At 50.3% G+C, this 15,667-nt stretch overlaps 3 protein-coding genes across 3 annotated transcripts in view; 1 reads left to right on the plus strand and 2 right to left on the minus strand.

Moving 5' to 3' along the window:
- Nucleotides 1–2,415: 2,415 nt before the first annotated feature.
- PtA15_4A830 (uncharacterized protein) lies at nt 2,416–6,396 on the minus strand (the record flags this gene model as incomplete). Its single annotated transcript, XM_053168755.1, has 9 exons — nt 2,416–2,420; nt 2,528–3,846; nt 3,915–4,048; nt 4,115–4,277; nt 4,374–4,776; nt 4,864–5,028; nt 5,125–6,017; nt 6,101–6,213; nt 6,280–6,396. 9 exons carry the CDS (start codon nt 6,394–6,396, stop codon nt 2,416–2,418), a joined length of 3,312 nt encoding a protein of 1,103 aa, XP_053019932.1.
- A 2,774-nt stretch (nt 6,397–9,170) lies between these two features.
- PtA15_4A831 (uncharacterized protein) lies at nt 9,171–10,981 on the plus strand (the record flags this gene model as incomplete). Its single annotated transcript, XM_053168756.1, has 2 exons — nt 9,171–9,548; nt 9,626–10,981. The coding sequence occupies 2 exons, from the start codon at nt 9,171–9,173 to the stop codon at nt 10,979–10,981; spliced, it is 1,734 nt and encodes a 577-aa protein (XP_053019933.1).
- Nucleotides 10,982–12,214: 1,233 nt separating this feature from the next.
- The window catches only part of PtA15_4A832 (uncharacterized protein), a gene marked incomplete at both ends in the record, with an annotated part of 29,611 nt that continues 26,158 nt past the window's right edge, over nt 12,215–15,667 (minus strand). Inside the window, one exon of the mRNA XM_053168757.1 lies at nt 12,215–13,784. Within this exon, the coding sequence (XP_053019934.1) occupies nt 12,215–13,784 (1,570 nt within the window). The remainder of the gene's footprint in view (nt 13,785–15,667) is intronic.

Here is a 15,667-nt window from a genome sequence, read left to right on the forward strand (position 1 = left end):
TTTGAAATCTTCAATGTAAGATAAAACTGCCTGTTCCAAATACTTTGGTTTGATATCCCTAACATCTTTGAGGAAGTTTGGTGGTCCTAGGTTACATAACTGAATGAAATCTGCTATGAGGAATAAGCTTTTTGAATATTCATAGCTGAAATGTTCTGGAAAGTATTTTCTTTGAAAATGTGGGAATGTTTTTTGCACACTTTTCCACTGGTCAAGAAATGATTTTTCAAGGACTCCATCTGTAACATAGCAAAGATCAACACCAATTACAGTTTTACAATATACATTAGTCATTTTCATACCTGCTCCATCATATACCATCTTCTGAAATACATTATTCAATTGCCAAATTTCTTCAACAAGAGTGCGTTGGAAGGGCTTTGAAACAGGTCCAGGATGGTAATAATTTCTGAGGTAATGAATGCTTCCCTTAATATACTTTGCTTTACTTTCTAAAAAACATGGTCTGTTCCAATCCAAAGGAGTGAGATTAGTTATATCAGGCTGCACTGGGATACACATGCCTGGATTGTTGAGGACAGCTCAAAAAAAATTACCCTGTTGGTGCCCCTTCTTTGAAAAATGCCTTCTTCAGATGTGTTTGCTCTTGAATAGTTTCTCTGTACCCATCTAAATCAGTCGCATCACTAGAACCTGTGAAACCATGCAAAGGAGGGGGAAATGTTGAAGAAGATGAAAAGACAAGTTAAGAAAAAAAAAAAAACAGGCTCAAAGTGTAAAAAATTTACAATCCTTACCCAAAGAGAGCTCTGTTGTTTTTTTGATAATAGATATGGCCAATTGACTGGCCCATAGTATGTACAGAGAGATACATAAAAATTTGCAATTTAGCTTAATCATGATTTGAATCTGACCCTGAAGGGATCACACTGAGCTGCTTGGGATACTGGCTTTATAAACCTTGAGAGTCAAAGATGATGGTAAAGGAAGGTAGTTTGATTTAGCCTCAGCTAAAGGATTTTATCATGTGGGCTAGCTGATTGAAAGGAATGTGTTGCCTCAAGCCAGCGGTAAGCTCCTTATTTACAGTAATCAACCCTGTGATTTCCAGCAAAGGCAAAAAAACCAGCAGGAGTTTATACTGCACACAGTAGTCAGCAAGAGTGAGATTGACTCAATGAATCACTCCCCCAAATGCTGATGGTGAAGGAATACACTCGGATATATAGTTCAAACATGCCACGGGGAGGAATACCTAACGGGAGGGTATATGGAATAGTCGCGGCCATAAAATAACACGACGAAGCTTGGTTGGATACTATTGCCAAGGACATCACGTCAAATTCAATCTTCAGGCTGGCAGTGCCCTGAAAGCATTCGATGCATAACCTCAGCCAAGTTGATTACCTCACTATCAAGTCTGAGGTTGCAATTTGCAAGCTGCCCTGGAGTGCATGAGCCATTTCAGCGAGAAAACTAAAGCCGCCGCAGGTCAACCGCTAGGAAGCTATGGCGACTCGGCAAATCTGATGATGATGAGAATTGGCAATTTGTCAAGTTCCTTGGCTGGGACTTGTAACACGTACAACTTATAAGTGGCATGGACAAAGCTAAATCCACCGCCGCAGGTCAACCATTAACCAGTTCCAGCAACTCAGTGGGGCTCTTATACTTGGCAATGATACTCGATGGTTGGGTGAAGTATGTACTTGGACTGAGGCATGTATGATTGAAGTGAGGAATCAAACATCAAGGCATAACACTGCTCCCAGCAGGGAACAGCGACTGGCGTCTGTGTTTTTCTGGCTGCCTTGTCTGCTTCCGCCACAGGCTACAGACCCTTCAGGACGGGACTCTCTTGGGTAGTGATGAGGTTTATCGTCATCGACACCGTGTGATGACGAACGTGAAGCAACAAGACATGGTCCGACTCTATTTCACCGGCACAACATCCTAATAATCGGGGAGGAAAGCGACAATCACATCCATAGCACAAAATACATGGAGGTGTCCTGGTGCTCGTCAGCCCATTTTTTTGAAAACTCTTCCGTGACTGGCTTCTTGCGAGGGTGCTGATGCACCGAAATCGCTGACCATCGCTCCAACGGGCCCAAAACTACATACTCGAAGCAGGAAAACAAAGACTACTGTAGAGTGAGTGATTAATAGGTATACAAACAACAGAACAAGGGTCCATATATGCACATTTTATGTGTATCCCTTTCAAACATAATGATGGGAGAGGGACAGAGAGAGAGAAGAAAGAAAATGGCCCGATGGGCCGTCGTGTGAAGTCCGTTTTCTTCCATACATACAGGGTTAGGGTGATAGGGGCTACTAGGGGGATGATAGGTATACAGATGAAGACGAGATGCACTACGCGTACAGAGACAGAGCCCAAATCCGATCGTTTTTATTTCATTTCCGATATCGGTGGATGGGGAGAGAAAGACATCAAACTACGAGTGCACAAGAAACAGAGAAGACAGTGAGTATGAGCTAAAAAAAACGCGAAAAAGAAAAGGATGGGGGGGGGGGGGGGGGAGGGAGAGGGGAGGAGACGTACACAGCCAAGTGTCGCAGATAGCGGAGAAGATCTGCTGGTCATCGTGCTGAGCAGGGCCACGGAACTGGCCGGATGTGTCGAAAGATCCATTCTGAGATGTTGCGAGGGTAGAAGGAAGAGGCTGGGCGGGGGCGGAGCCATGGAAGCTGTTGCCGATGGTCCCCTGGACAGGGCGGTTACACTGGCTCGGGTCGGTCGACGAGGAGGGGTGGAAGGGGCGCGGCGTAGCGGGGCTGCTGGAGGGAGAGAAGGCCGGAAACGAGCCGGCGGGCGCCGGGAAATCTGCACAAGGCCGGCCGTCGGGGTATGGCTGGGTGAAGGCCGTGGGGCCGGGGGGAGGCCGTGCAGACGGGTGATAGGCGTACCCACTCGGACCGGCCGGCTGCACTGCATTGTATCCAGGGTGGCTCGGACCGGCCGGCCGTGCCGGGTGTCCGTAGTAATTGGCAGGATGGTTTGCTGCTAGAATCCGTTGATGCACGTTGAAGATCGGCTCCGATCCAGCGAAACCCGTGGGAGCGAAATCGGAGCCGGATGGGAAGCTGGTCTCCACGTTTTGGGTGCTGGGATTGCCGACGGAACAGAAGTTCGGATCGAAGCTGTCGTGTGCCGCCGGTTTCATATACTGCGTGCCGCTGCTCTGAGGCGGGATTCCCCCGTTAGCTCCGGTATACATTTCTGGATCTGTGGCTACGATGGAATGCGGGGCACTAGGTGTGGAGGACAGGAACGAGGATCGGGGGTCAGGGGGATCGAACCGTCCAAGCATGGGGGAAGGATGACTTGGTCCGTCCGAGTTGACCGGGCGCGGGCGGTTGGCCGATGCGTTTTCGGGCGATGGCGGGATCATGAGATGGCTGGAATCAAGCGGCTGTTGGGGCAGATTTTGCGACCGAAAGAGGAGGTTTTGTAAATGGAGATGGGAATAATTGGAAGCCGGCTCGGGCGCATGGGGTTGGATGGCTGGATTGAGATTGCCGGCGGGAGCCGCAGGCCGGGTTGCGTCCAGGTTCCAGCCCGAAGGCTGTGGAGTTGCGGCAGTGTTTATCAGCCCCGAGAAATCAAAGTTGATGTAGGCTGGGGGAGGGGGTTGAACGGGGTCGAGATAGGAGTCTGGGTTGACTGGGGAGGCGTGTTGGGAGTACAGCAAGTTGCAAATCGTTGGTTCCTCGACTTTCTTAGCCATGATCTCGCTCAACGGGCGTTTCTTGGACGTATCTGCCGAAATGCTCGTATCCATGCCAGGGTTGCGAATCTCCTCTTTCAGATGGTCCATGTATGCCGTAAACTTTAGCGAGAGTTTTTCCGAGACAAACGATCTGTAACCATCCCAGAGCCACTTCAGCAGCGTGTCCTATTTTCCCAAAGTAGATTCTTCGCGGCTTACACTGGGGCGGAAAGGTTGAGGATCTCGACACATTTGCTGATCTTGACCCAGGCATTAGCTTTGAAATCCGCGGTGATAACCGGGCTCTTATCTTGGCTGATAACCCAAAGCAAGAACAGTCCAACTGGGGCAAGCTGAACAAACAAACAGTCAGAAGAAAGATCATCGATGGCAGAACAAGGAAAGTTCGAGACACTAACAAAATATGGGATGTTCCCTCCGAGAAGGCTCAAATGGCCCAGCAGTTTCATATCATCGAGGGTATCCAAGATGGAAGAAGCGGCCCGGAAGCAACGGTGTGCGAGTTGCGGATATCCAGAAATGGCCTCAAGATGGACTCGGATCAAGATGCTGCGCAGGAAGCTTTGGATCACAATTGGCCAACAGTCAGTTCATGGATGAGCTTATTGAGCAAGTGGCTGTTTTTCCGACGATTTAGGCAAGGACAGAAGTGCTGACCAAGCACAGTAGGACGTGGCAAACAAGTCCCGTTTCGAGGTCAGCGACGGGTTCCATCGGCCCATCGGATCCATCTCATCCTCGATGAAGTCCCCCAAAACCGTCCCGAAGTTAAGGATAAACAGGTGCCGATTATTCTTGGTGTTGGAGCCGGGGCCGTCGTCGGCCTTAGAGGATGACGATGGAGGGGATTGGGCCTTCAATTGATTGAGGATCATATTTCGACTTTTCGATTCCAGTTTGTTTCGGGCAGACCAGAGAGAATACATGGCGGCCTCACCGGGTGTCCGAGGCTTCGAGTACAGCTCGTCCATAAATTGCTTGCGTGCTTGCGGTGTGGGCTGCATCCTATCTTGTTCATCTAACAGACTCATCGTCGCATCCTCTATGAAAAAGGGGGGAGCTGGCGGGAAGAGCATTCAGAGTGAATGTGAGATCAGTTCTTTTTTTATCTATTATACACGCCGCCCCGTCGTTGGTTGACACTTACAGACCAGATTCGGTAAGGTCTGGGGTACGTTGAGATAGCCGAGGGTAGAAGTGGTGCTTTTCTCGACCGTGATCAGTGTGAAAAACGCGCGTTTGCGCAGCTGGTTGGTCAGGAACGAGGTGTTCCAACGCGGCGATTCTTCAAGATGGACCCCCGAAGAGACGGCTGGATGAACAGTTTATGTGGCCGGCGATGGGAAAAAAGACAGTAGAGATGAAATGAGCGAATGAATGCGTCGGAACTCGATAGAAATCCACGCACCCCTTCTGAGGAATTCAACAACGAGGGCGAATGTGTGCCGAGGATTAGACATGGTCATCATGTAGTACGACATGATAGCGGCAGATTGCAAGCCGAAGAGATCGAACAGCGGGTAATTGGTGTCACCGGCAAGACTGGCGTAAGCAAAGAGGGCGCCGGCCGATTGGCGGGGATGAGGGTCGTCGGAATGGGCAGCATAGAGGACTCGCGGATCGTCCGCGTGAGGCGAAGCGGCGGCAAAGACGGCGTAGCAGAGCGACTTGAACCCGCTATCCCGCTCGGCCATTCCGGCATGGTAATCCTTCCTGAACTGGTGCTCGTGGATGATCGGGGGGTACGGATGGACGGTCTCGAAGTAGGTCGCGATCAGCTTCTCCGCCAGGTCCTCCGCCGGCCAGGTCTCGTCCGACATCCCGCGGTAATAGTTCTGGCAGAACTGCCGGATGAACGTCGCATTCTGGTCGTCCGGATCCTGGTCGGCGGGGTCGGGCGCCTCGAACGGGTGGGCTCTGTCGTGCTCATGGCTGCTCGATGGGTCCTTGGATTGGTCCAGGAGCTGACACGAGCCCAGCTGGCATTCGCCCAAGGATTGCAGCATGTTCTGGAAGTCCTCTTCCTCGTCTTCTTCGTCGTCGTCCTCGTCTTCTTCTTCACTATCCTCTTCGATTTCCTCATGGTTATTATAATGCTGGCTATCGGTGTCGTGGCCAGGGCCAAGAGATGTGGGATGGTTCAGCCGAAGAGCTTCGCTAGACGTGGCGTGCTGGAGAGCGTTGGCCATCGTTTTGGCCTGGTCGTTCGTTCTCGGCAGGGAGCTCAGATCGATCTGCGGCTTCAGCCTGATCAAGACGGCTTCGAGCTGAGCAATTTGCCGTTTTTGCTGTTCGACTTCCCTAAAATAAAAACAAGTAAAAAAACCAACCCGGTGATGTCAAAAATACTTTCTCGGACTAGATGGAGTTTTCGGACCAATTACCGAAGAGACGGAGGCCGTTCCCGCTTGACACCAACATGTTCGAATTTGCAGTCCCTTGAGGCCAGTTTGCAAGCGTCGCAGGGAGGTTCGTCTGCGCTGATCATACATTTGACCTGTGCACATGTGGGAGTGCCATCAGTGTTTGTTGCCGATGCAGGACGGACGGGCGACGTACAGACCTTCATCTTTCTGCAGCGGTCACAAGCTCTTAAGGTTCTCTGGCGGACTCGCTTGGGCGGCTCTGCGGTGGGCAGCGGCTTCATCTGGAGGATGTGGGACTGGTCTGGGTCGGCCATCGTTTGTCGAGGTTGCTGTTGACCGTCGCCGTGGTGGCCAGCGACGCGTGGGGTGGGAGTGGGGCCGATAAGCGCTGGGCCGGGCCCGCTGCGGAGTTACGCCCGCTAGCCACGGGGAGTGCGGGCTTCGGCCGGAGGTAGGCCCGGTACAGCCCGATTCGAATCTCCCACCCCCGACGTGAGCTGCGCCGAACGCTCGCCGAAGCCCGCCTCGGCTCGGCAGCGCAGTCCTCGACGGCCTGTCACTCCACAGCACTCTACTTGACGACAGCCTCGAGTCCTGTCAGCATCCGCAAGTCAATAAAGTTACACCACGGCAGTCCACCGACGTCGGGTTACCGATCGTTTTTGCGGGCGGTCTGACCCTCCCCGACCCCGCCAAACCTTGTTGGTTGCCGCCGTCGTGCTGCCGAGGTTTGCAGCCACCCTGTCGGCCAGTCGACAAAGGCTGTCGCATGTCCGACCGCCAGCAGAGGCAGGCCGTCGTCGTCCCGACCCTCGTGAGATACTTCCTACCGATCCCTGAGATATCGCGAGGGAGCGTCCCGCGGTCGGCCTGCCCCGTCCTCGGCGTCACCCCGCCCCATGGGATGGGCAGGCAGCCGTCAGGCCACCATCCCGAGGGGCCTGTTCACACGGCCGTGAGATGGGGACCTGCGGTCAGGGCGCCCAGGGCTTGCCGTCAAGACAACCTGCCAGCTTGACCGGATGGGGGAGCGGATCGGTCGAGCGGCTCGACCGATCCGCTGTCCGAGGATTATAGGACGGATGGGGGAACTGGTCGACTAATCCGGGGTCCGAGGATTAGAGGACCGTTCACTCATGTCCGACGGACTACCGGAGCATGCCATACTGCTCAACCGTCCGGATTACTTGCAGCCGAACATTTGGTCGGACAGATAATCAATTCATAGCTAGTGACCATGTTTATATACAAGAGAGCAACCCCTGTCAAATAACAGGGCGGGACAAGAGAGATAAAGAAAGGACCCCGGATGGGGACCTGAGTTGTGTGATATAGAGGCATACAACGAGAAGGAAAGAGAGAGATATAACACCCCAACATTTGGTTGGGGTAACAGACAGGCGCAGTTCGGACGGACGACTTAAGCAACATGCGGATGGGGACATGAGTCATGTAGAGGCATAACAACAAGTAGGAAAGACGGTGACAGACAGGTGCAGTTCGGACAACTTGAGCGATATGTCGGCGAGGGAGTTAAGCGGCGGGTGTGCGGTTCGACCTCAGCCGCAACCTCATCAGGGGTTGGGAGCTTGAATCCTTAGGATTCACAACATTGTAGATTGTACCTTGACCGTGCGGCAGTTGATCCACAGCTGCTTGTTTGTTGCTGGTGCGGCCTCGTGGGCACGGGTGAGCGCTCTCTCGGAGATGAGTGGAGCCTCAGGAGGTGAAGATGAGGGAAGATGAAGGGGAGGAGACAAGGGAGGGAGCAAACCAGGGGGACATAAATTATAAAGTCCCGATCAAAGGGGGAAAAAAGTGGGTGCTGCGGACTGCTTTGATTAAATTTCCCAGCAGCTGACCATGCAAGGCTTCGTGGTCAGCTGGTCAATGACCGAGCGGCTGTCCTTAGGGACTCTTACGGTCGGGCTGCCAGCTTGCATGCTGGGCAGCTGACCAACAGCCTGTGAGATTGTCGGGCTGCCGACAATCTTGGGCGTTGGTTACCCGGCGGGTGACCGTCAAAGGCCTGGGAAACACCTGGCGGCAGTCTGCCGGGTGCGGACCAGGTCAGCCAGTGGGCAGCAGACTGTCCGTCCGGCAACAGACCGGCAGACCGGCGGTGGATCGACCTTGGTCAAGCCACCGTGGGTCCTGCTGGCAACACCCGGGCAGACAGGCGGCGGATTGACCGAAGTCAGTCCGCCGTACCTCTTGACGTCAAGAGGTACGGCGGACTGACTGTCTCAACACCCCGACGACGGGCTGCCCTGTTTTCACACGGTAGCCCGACGTGGGCCCCTTTGTCGTCGGGTTGTCGGTCCGAGGGAGCCGAAATCGCTCTCGTGGTGTATGCCAATGTGCCATTGTCAAACGCCGGGACATGGATGTCCGTCCCTCCCACCAAACCCCGGGCAAGCAGGTGATCATGGCCCACCCGCGCCGACCCAGTTTTCACCCCTTTGCGGGGCTGCCTTTGTCGGCTGCGCGCGGCTGATGCATCTTAATGCGCCCGGCGTGGAGGGCATTGGACCTCTGCTAGAGGCTTGCTTCGCGAGGTCACATCCCCGCAGCAGCGGGGGAAGTTATGTATTTGCCAGAGGACCCCGCGGAGAACTTCCTGTCGGCTAGAAAGCTCAATCTGGAGGTATGTACAGTGGAAACTTTATTGGCTGGTGGAAGTAAACTGAGATTGAGTTTTCACCAGCAAACAATGCTTAGCAGAACCCTCTAAATCAAGCCATTTAGGCAAGGGGAATTCATCCACTTAGTCTTCCTGTTGCCTTGGCGGGATTTAGATGGCGGCTCCATTTACTGGTGAAAACTCAATCCCAGTCAACTATCATCAGCCAGTAACGTTTCACCCGGGTTCGCCCTTACTTCCTGTCCTCCAAAACTCTTAACTGAGAAGTCCAGTGTGGTAAATATGTATGTGAAATTAACATAAACTCGTGACAGCTGACACGGACATAGCCAGACCTGTGAAAGGTGGCTGTTGATGGATATACATATGCAATATGGGTCAGCTGGTGCATGCATGGATGAGACTGGGACTGGTTTCTCAGATTTCTCGGAGGAGCCACACAAGATGTTTGAGGAGATCATTGCCGACTCACGGCGAACAAGCGCGCTCGAAAGAAAAGCCAAACGAAAACAGCGCGAGGAAGAAGACGAAGAAGAAGAAGAAGAAGAAGAAGAATCCGACTCAGCATCGACACCGGAAACGGGCTCATACTCGCCCACCACTAGCACCACCGACTCAGAACCTAGCAGCCCCCCCTCGCAGCCCCCTCAGCTCATTATCGTCAATGGCAAACTCATCGCCCCCCAGTCTCAACAAACTCACACTCCTGCCCACAAGGAAGCCCGTCAGAAACGGAAATATCTCTGCCATTGGGCGGGATGTCAGAAGAGCTACACCAAACCAGTCAGATTGGAAGAGCACTTGAGGAGCCACACCAATGAGGTATTTCCACCGAAGTCGAAGTATACCAAGATATTGAGAAAGCGACCGTATTAAAGTATTGACTCTTTTCGTTCTAGCGGCCTTTCAGTTGTCCGACATGCCCCGCAGCTTATCGCAGGGAAACGCATCTGACGGCGCACATGCGAATGCATCTCCCGGAGTCCTCTCGCCCGCTACTATGTGGCTGGCAGGAAGGCACGATCCCATCAACGTCCGCCTCTGCGGCCACACAGGAAGGTTGTCCGCGCCGATTCTGGACCCAACAGCAGCTCAAGATCCACCGCGAGAACGTGCACGAAGGCAAGAAGGGGCAGGCCAAGCTGCAATGCGACCAGTGTCCGAAGGAGTTCCTCAAGCACAACGCCCTGCGCGCCCATCTCGTCGAGGCCCATTGCCCCCCGGGCACCAAGTCTTACATGTGCCCGCATCCCAACTGCGGCTTCTCCTTTGCCAACCCCTCCCGATTGCGCAAACACGAACGCACCCACGACCCCTTCAGATACACCTGTGCCCATCAGGACTGTCTCGATAACCCCCGCGTCTCCATCCAAGAGCGCTCCTTCTCGAGCTGGACCGACCTCCAGCGCCATACCCGAGACTGCCATCCATTCAAATGCACCGAGCCGGACTGCAGCAGGAGCAAGAAGCCGTTCAAGTCTCTCCGATCGCTCAAACAGCATCTGCTGCTCTGCCATCCTGCCCCTCAGCAGCACCAAGCGGGAGAGCCAGACGGGCCCATAGAGCCAGGGGTGTTCGCAACACGCAATACGGGAGCGTTCGTCTGCACCCAGTATCCGCCCTGCGAGCGGGCGTACAAATCCGCTCGCGCCCTCCAGCGCCACGTCAACCTCATCCATCTCATCGACCGCCACACCTCCTGTCCGGTCGCCGACTGTTCCTTCAGCTCTGCATTTCCCTCGGGCTTAGCCAAACACATCAAGTCCAAACACCCGCCCGACGATCAGCCCGCCGCCCCGCCGCCCAAGAAACGCACGAAGCCCACCCGAGTCCAGAAGCTCTCGCAGATCGACGTGCTCACCGGGATCGGATACTCGCATCCCATCCTCCCCTTCTCCTCCTCCACCACTGACCCCCCGCAGACCCAGCCCGCCTTCCGCAAATTCGCCTGTCCTTTCCTCACCCTCTCTCTTGCCCAACCGGACCCCCGTTTCCATGCCGCTGAGCACAACGGCTCTGCTGCGGGGCCCGAAGAGGGCCAGGAAGAGCAGCCCGGCTCAGCCCCACAAGCCTCGACTAGTCCGACCGACAAACGCGCGCATCTCAGCACGGATCCGGAGATGGGGCGCGAGGAAGACACCGAAAAGTGCCTGTTCAGGTTCAACCGCTTGTACGATATCCAGCGACATCTCAAGTCCCACCATTCAATGCCCGTCGACCGCGAGACGTTGAAAGACTTCTATGGCGTCGCCTAACCCCTCCCGATCATCCACCACTCTTTTTTTTGTTTACCGAGCAGCTGTGCGTTTAAATGAACAAGCGTTTGATATACCCTGAACATGTGCTGTCTCGATATATACCAGACTCTTATCTGTACCGATTGTGTTCCTTTATTTGTGGATGATAGGCCTGCGCTGGCTATAGAAAGTGCCTCATCTACTGTTTGCACGCTTCGGAGACACGGGCTCGAAGCTGGATGCAGTTCTGTCATCATACATCCACTGAGGGGAGATGGCTGCAGATGTTGATTGGCAAGAGTCAGACATCTGAGTGGTGCTGTTCCAGACCACTAGCAAACAATTATTGCAGAATATTCCATGATACGCAATCAGAGAGATAAAAATACAGAAAGTTTGGATGAATTGGACAACTCGTGGTATTTAATTGCCAACTGTAAGAGTTTTGTTTAGCTACATACAAGCTGAAATTATATTATGTGCTTTATCTTGCTACATCATTGTGTATATCTACTGCCACCTTGCAAAGTAGGGAAATGAAAAATGTACAGTGGGTTATCCAAAGTTTTCACCTCCACAATTTTCAATGCAGAAGCTCAAGCCACAGACTTCAAGTCATGAGATTGGCTACAGGGGTTAAAAAGAAGTTTGGAAGAATGATTATGAAATAAAAAAAAGTAAAAATAAAAAAAATGAAAAAGGGAAAAATATTTAATTTCTTGCAAATTTCTCAGAATGTTCATTTACTGCTCAAACCAAGGAGGGAAAATTGGATAGCAAAGTATGGCATGCAACAAGAATGATAAAAAATGAAAAAATTTGAAACCATTGCCAATGATTTTCATTGGATCAAATAAATTGGGTCAAATTAGTGGTGATTTGGGCTACAGTCCCTGAGTTCAATTTGAAATTGGTGGATAACCCATCCACCCAAAAAATCATTGAAAATGGTTTCAAATTTTTTAATTTTTTATCATTCTTATTGCATGCCATACTTTGCTCTCCAATTTTCCCTCCTTGGTTTGAGCAGTAATGAACATTCTGAGAAATTTGCAAGAAATTAAATATTTTTCTCTTTTTTCATTTTTTTATTTTTACTTTTTTTTTATTTCATAATCATTCTTGGGAACTTCTTTTTGACCCCTGTAGCCAATCTCATGACTTGAAGCCTGTGGCCTGAGCTTCTGCATTGAACATTGTGGAGGTGAAAACTTTGGATAACCCACTGTACACACAAAGTTCTGATATGTTTCAATTCCTGTCAACAGATGTGCTCCCAGGGGCCCAATTTTCTTGGAGCCATGTTGCGGCAAACTTTCTTTGTTCCCTAGTGAGTTCCAGTTCTGAAGGCAAAGATTTCCAGACTGATTCCCAATCCGTACCGCCATCCGTGTGGGTGTTGTGGTCTTGCAGGAGCTTGATCAAAGCCAGGATTCTTGCATCAAGACCTTGATCAGTGACCTTCAACTTTGCTTCCGCCTTTCCCGCGAGAAGAATTGCAATCACTCCATCTGCAATGTTTCCTCCTGATAAAACTTCTGGAACCCGATTGGAGTGGGCCGACAGCTGCTCATTCTCTGTGACTTTTTTAGCGGCATCCAGTAACCTGTTCATTTGCTGATCATATTCCTCTTTGAATGTGTCCCTCAACCAGGCCCTGTCAGCAGATTCAAACCAAGGGATTTCTTTATACCAGGGCGACAAACAAATGATTGAATCAAGCAACTGAACGTGATTCCTAACTTCATCTTTGTGACAAAGCTCAAATTGTTTGCTTTCGCCCAAACCAAGAAATACAATTAAATGAGATATATTCCAAACATTCACTCCGTTTGATCTTTCTGCTTTCCGTAGGTTTTCGTAAATATCAGACGACAAATTCCACTGGGGCTTAGTGAGCAAAATCTGTTTATTTCCCCTTTGCCTCCTATGAAATTCAAATTGGCCGATGATCAAGTGATAGAGGTGCGAGGGGGTTTCTCCAATCTTTCTTAATGCCTTAGGATTTGGTTCTTTGCCGAAGAAACACATCTCCGACCACGCAAATTCATCCGGAAACTCTTCGTTCAATAGGTAGTATTTTTCCAATTCATTCAGGAAACTGGTCTTGATCTTGTGTCTTTCAATCAAACCTTTCTTGATCAACATCCAGTTCTCTACAATAGTCTTCTGACTTATCTGGGTTGTTAATGTTACAATTCTCCGGTGTAGTTCATATTTGTTCAGTCCAGGGTTGACGGTGGCACATCGCTCAAGTTGAAGTACAACCAGGTCTGGATTCGAGTTCCACAAGAACTTCAGTCCGTCGTAAGTTTGATTGCGCAATTCGTCAAGAGCCAAATGATTTTGGCAATTTGAGAGCTGCAATTGGGCTTCGAAGATTTGGAACGCAAGCGCGGAGCTTTTCGCGGTCAACCGATTCGATTCGACTTCGGAGAGTCTTCCTGTTGAGCTTGCCCCTGTTTGTAGAAGTTGGAAGATTTCCCTCAATAAGGGTTGTGATGCATGTACTACATTGCTCAACTTTCCCTTGATAACCCCGCGATATATTTCGCCGGGATTTGTTGCTTGAGAAGGTTCAAAAGCCATTTTTACTCTTTCTTTCCATCTCTTTCTCATTTCTAGCTTAACGTTTTCCTGACTGGCCAAGAGCGAGTCGATGTGTTTTGCGATAACGCTAGCTTCATTATCTTCTTCGATGGAGCAGCCAAGTTGGGTTGCGAATTCACTGGTAGCGAGATTACCAACGTCCTCCAAATTTCTCTGATCAACACCTTTCGCATTACCCACTTTCAGCCGCTGCTTGTTCTTTGTCTTCAATCTATTGTAATTTTTTTGAAGTTGTTATTAAGTCACAAAAAACCCGAAGAGTGAATGGAGCTAATGGAAAACAACAGATGGAATCAGTCACAGAGAGCACTTAGCAAACTAGGACCAACATGTCTTGCACCGCCGGAATGCCCTTTTCAGAGAGAAGCACCAAGTTTTTCACCTCTTTACTTTTTTCTGGTTTCAAACTTTGATTAACAACTGTGGCACTTGCAGCCCCATCAAACCTACAAAAAAGGTCAATTTATCAGTACTCCAACCTCTAGTAGGCTAGCTACGAATACGTCATTTTCTCACAAACTCGTTCCCTCAACTATTGTGTTTTTATACTCTGTTTTCCCTTGGCTAGGACTCTCTTGCGTAGGAATAATTTCTACTCTATCCCCTATGCCGAAATGGTCTGGTTTACAACATTTTTCAGTTGTTGAAGGAGAAAAATCGACAGTGGGGGTACCAGCTGTAATAGTCAAGGCATTATCATCAAGAAGAGCTAAGGTGAGCGAACAGCGCATAAGCGCTTGAAGTTTCTTTAGCATGTCGCAAGTTATATTTACGGAGCGAGAGAATGGTGAAAGTTAGGGTCAACCTGCGCATGGCTCGGAAAACCAACTATTTCATATTACCGCAGGCAATCACAGAAATAGTGTCTGACCCAAGACACTGTTAATTCGCGTTTTAGCCCATTGACTCAGTGCCTTATCAACTGACGAAATCCGTGCTTCGTACACCATCAGCCTGCCTCACGGGGGTCGTTCATTGGTTAATAGGGCATCGGTCAAACGACTTGCCAAACTTGATGGGGCTGCCCAAAATTTGAAACTTCTGTGACGACCGGAGGAGCAGCTTTGGCGTCCAGCTATTTGGAAGACCTAACTGAACGAAGTACCTTCCCAAAGGCCTCCCGCTATCGGTGAAATTTGCCTGAGAAATGCCGATAATTGTTCCTTTTTTATGCTGAGGCCCCCGCACGGTGCCGTCTTTGTGCAATCACCCTCTACATTTATACTTAGACTCATCAGAAGCCTGGCTATCTCTTGCCACCTTCATGTGTATTTTCTCCCTCCCAAACTCAAGATACAAGGCATGTAGTTAAAAAAAACTCATGCTGGCTAAAACAGTCAAGGCATCATTATTTTTTGAATTGGCTGCCTTGGGATTTGGATTGAACTGTGGCAAAGGCATGTTCCCACAAGCATCCTGCACCTTTTCTGTCATTTTTTTTCTTGAGGCAATTTATGGATTTGCACTAGAGATGCTGTTTTGAGGAGCTTGGGGTTGGATTTTGCTGTTCAACATCTTCAAGATGGTATTCTGAGCTAAGCAGGAGGACCTATGTTGATTTCAGTGCATCAAAAATTAGAAAAGATGCACAGCTTTCAGATTATCAAGAAATATTGATGGATTCATGGGAGGTTGTGGAGCATGGTGGTTTTGGGCATTGCTCTCAGTCCTAAATCACCAATACCACATACATCCCTCCGGTGGAGGCGCTTGACACCCTCACCTTCAGACTTAGTAAAGTTTGTTGGAAGACCAAGTTTGAGGCCACACAACCCTTGGGGATCCCTGATGTCAGCCCTCTGTGCCTCTGAGAGCAACGGTGCCACAGATACAAGACACGTATTGGTATTGTGCCTGTATTGTCTTGCAATCCAAGCCAATACCATGTATTGGTAAAAACAGCCAATACAATACATAGTATTGGCGCAATGAGTATTGATAAAAAGATACAATCCAGATATTTCCTGGGATGTATTGGGCCGGCCAATCCAATACAGCCTGAGTCCCAAGACATATCTCTGAGGGCCCAATTACATATAAACCAGTTTTGGAATAATTTTGGGATTGTTTTGAAATAAGTTTGAAATCAAAAAA

The sequence above is a fragment of the Puccinia triticina genome, chromosome 4A (assembly GCF_026914185.1).
Source record: "Puccinia triticina chromosome 4A, complete sequence".
Taxonomy (NCBI): Eukaryota; Fungi; Basidiomycota; class Pucciniomycetes; order Pucciniales; family Pucciniaceae; genus Puccinia; species Puccinia triticina.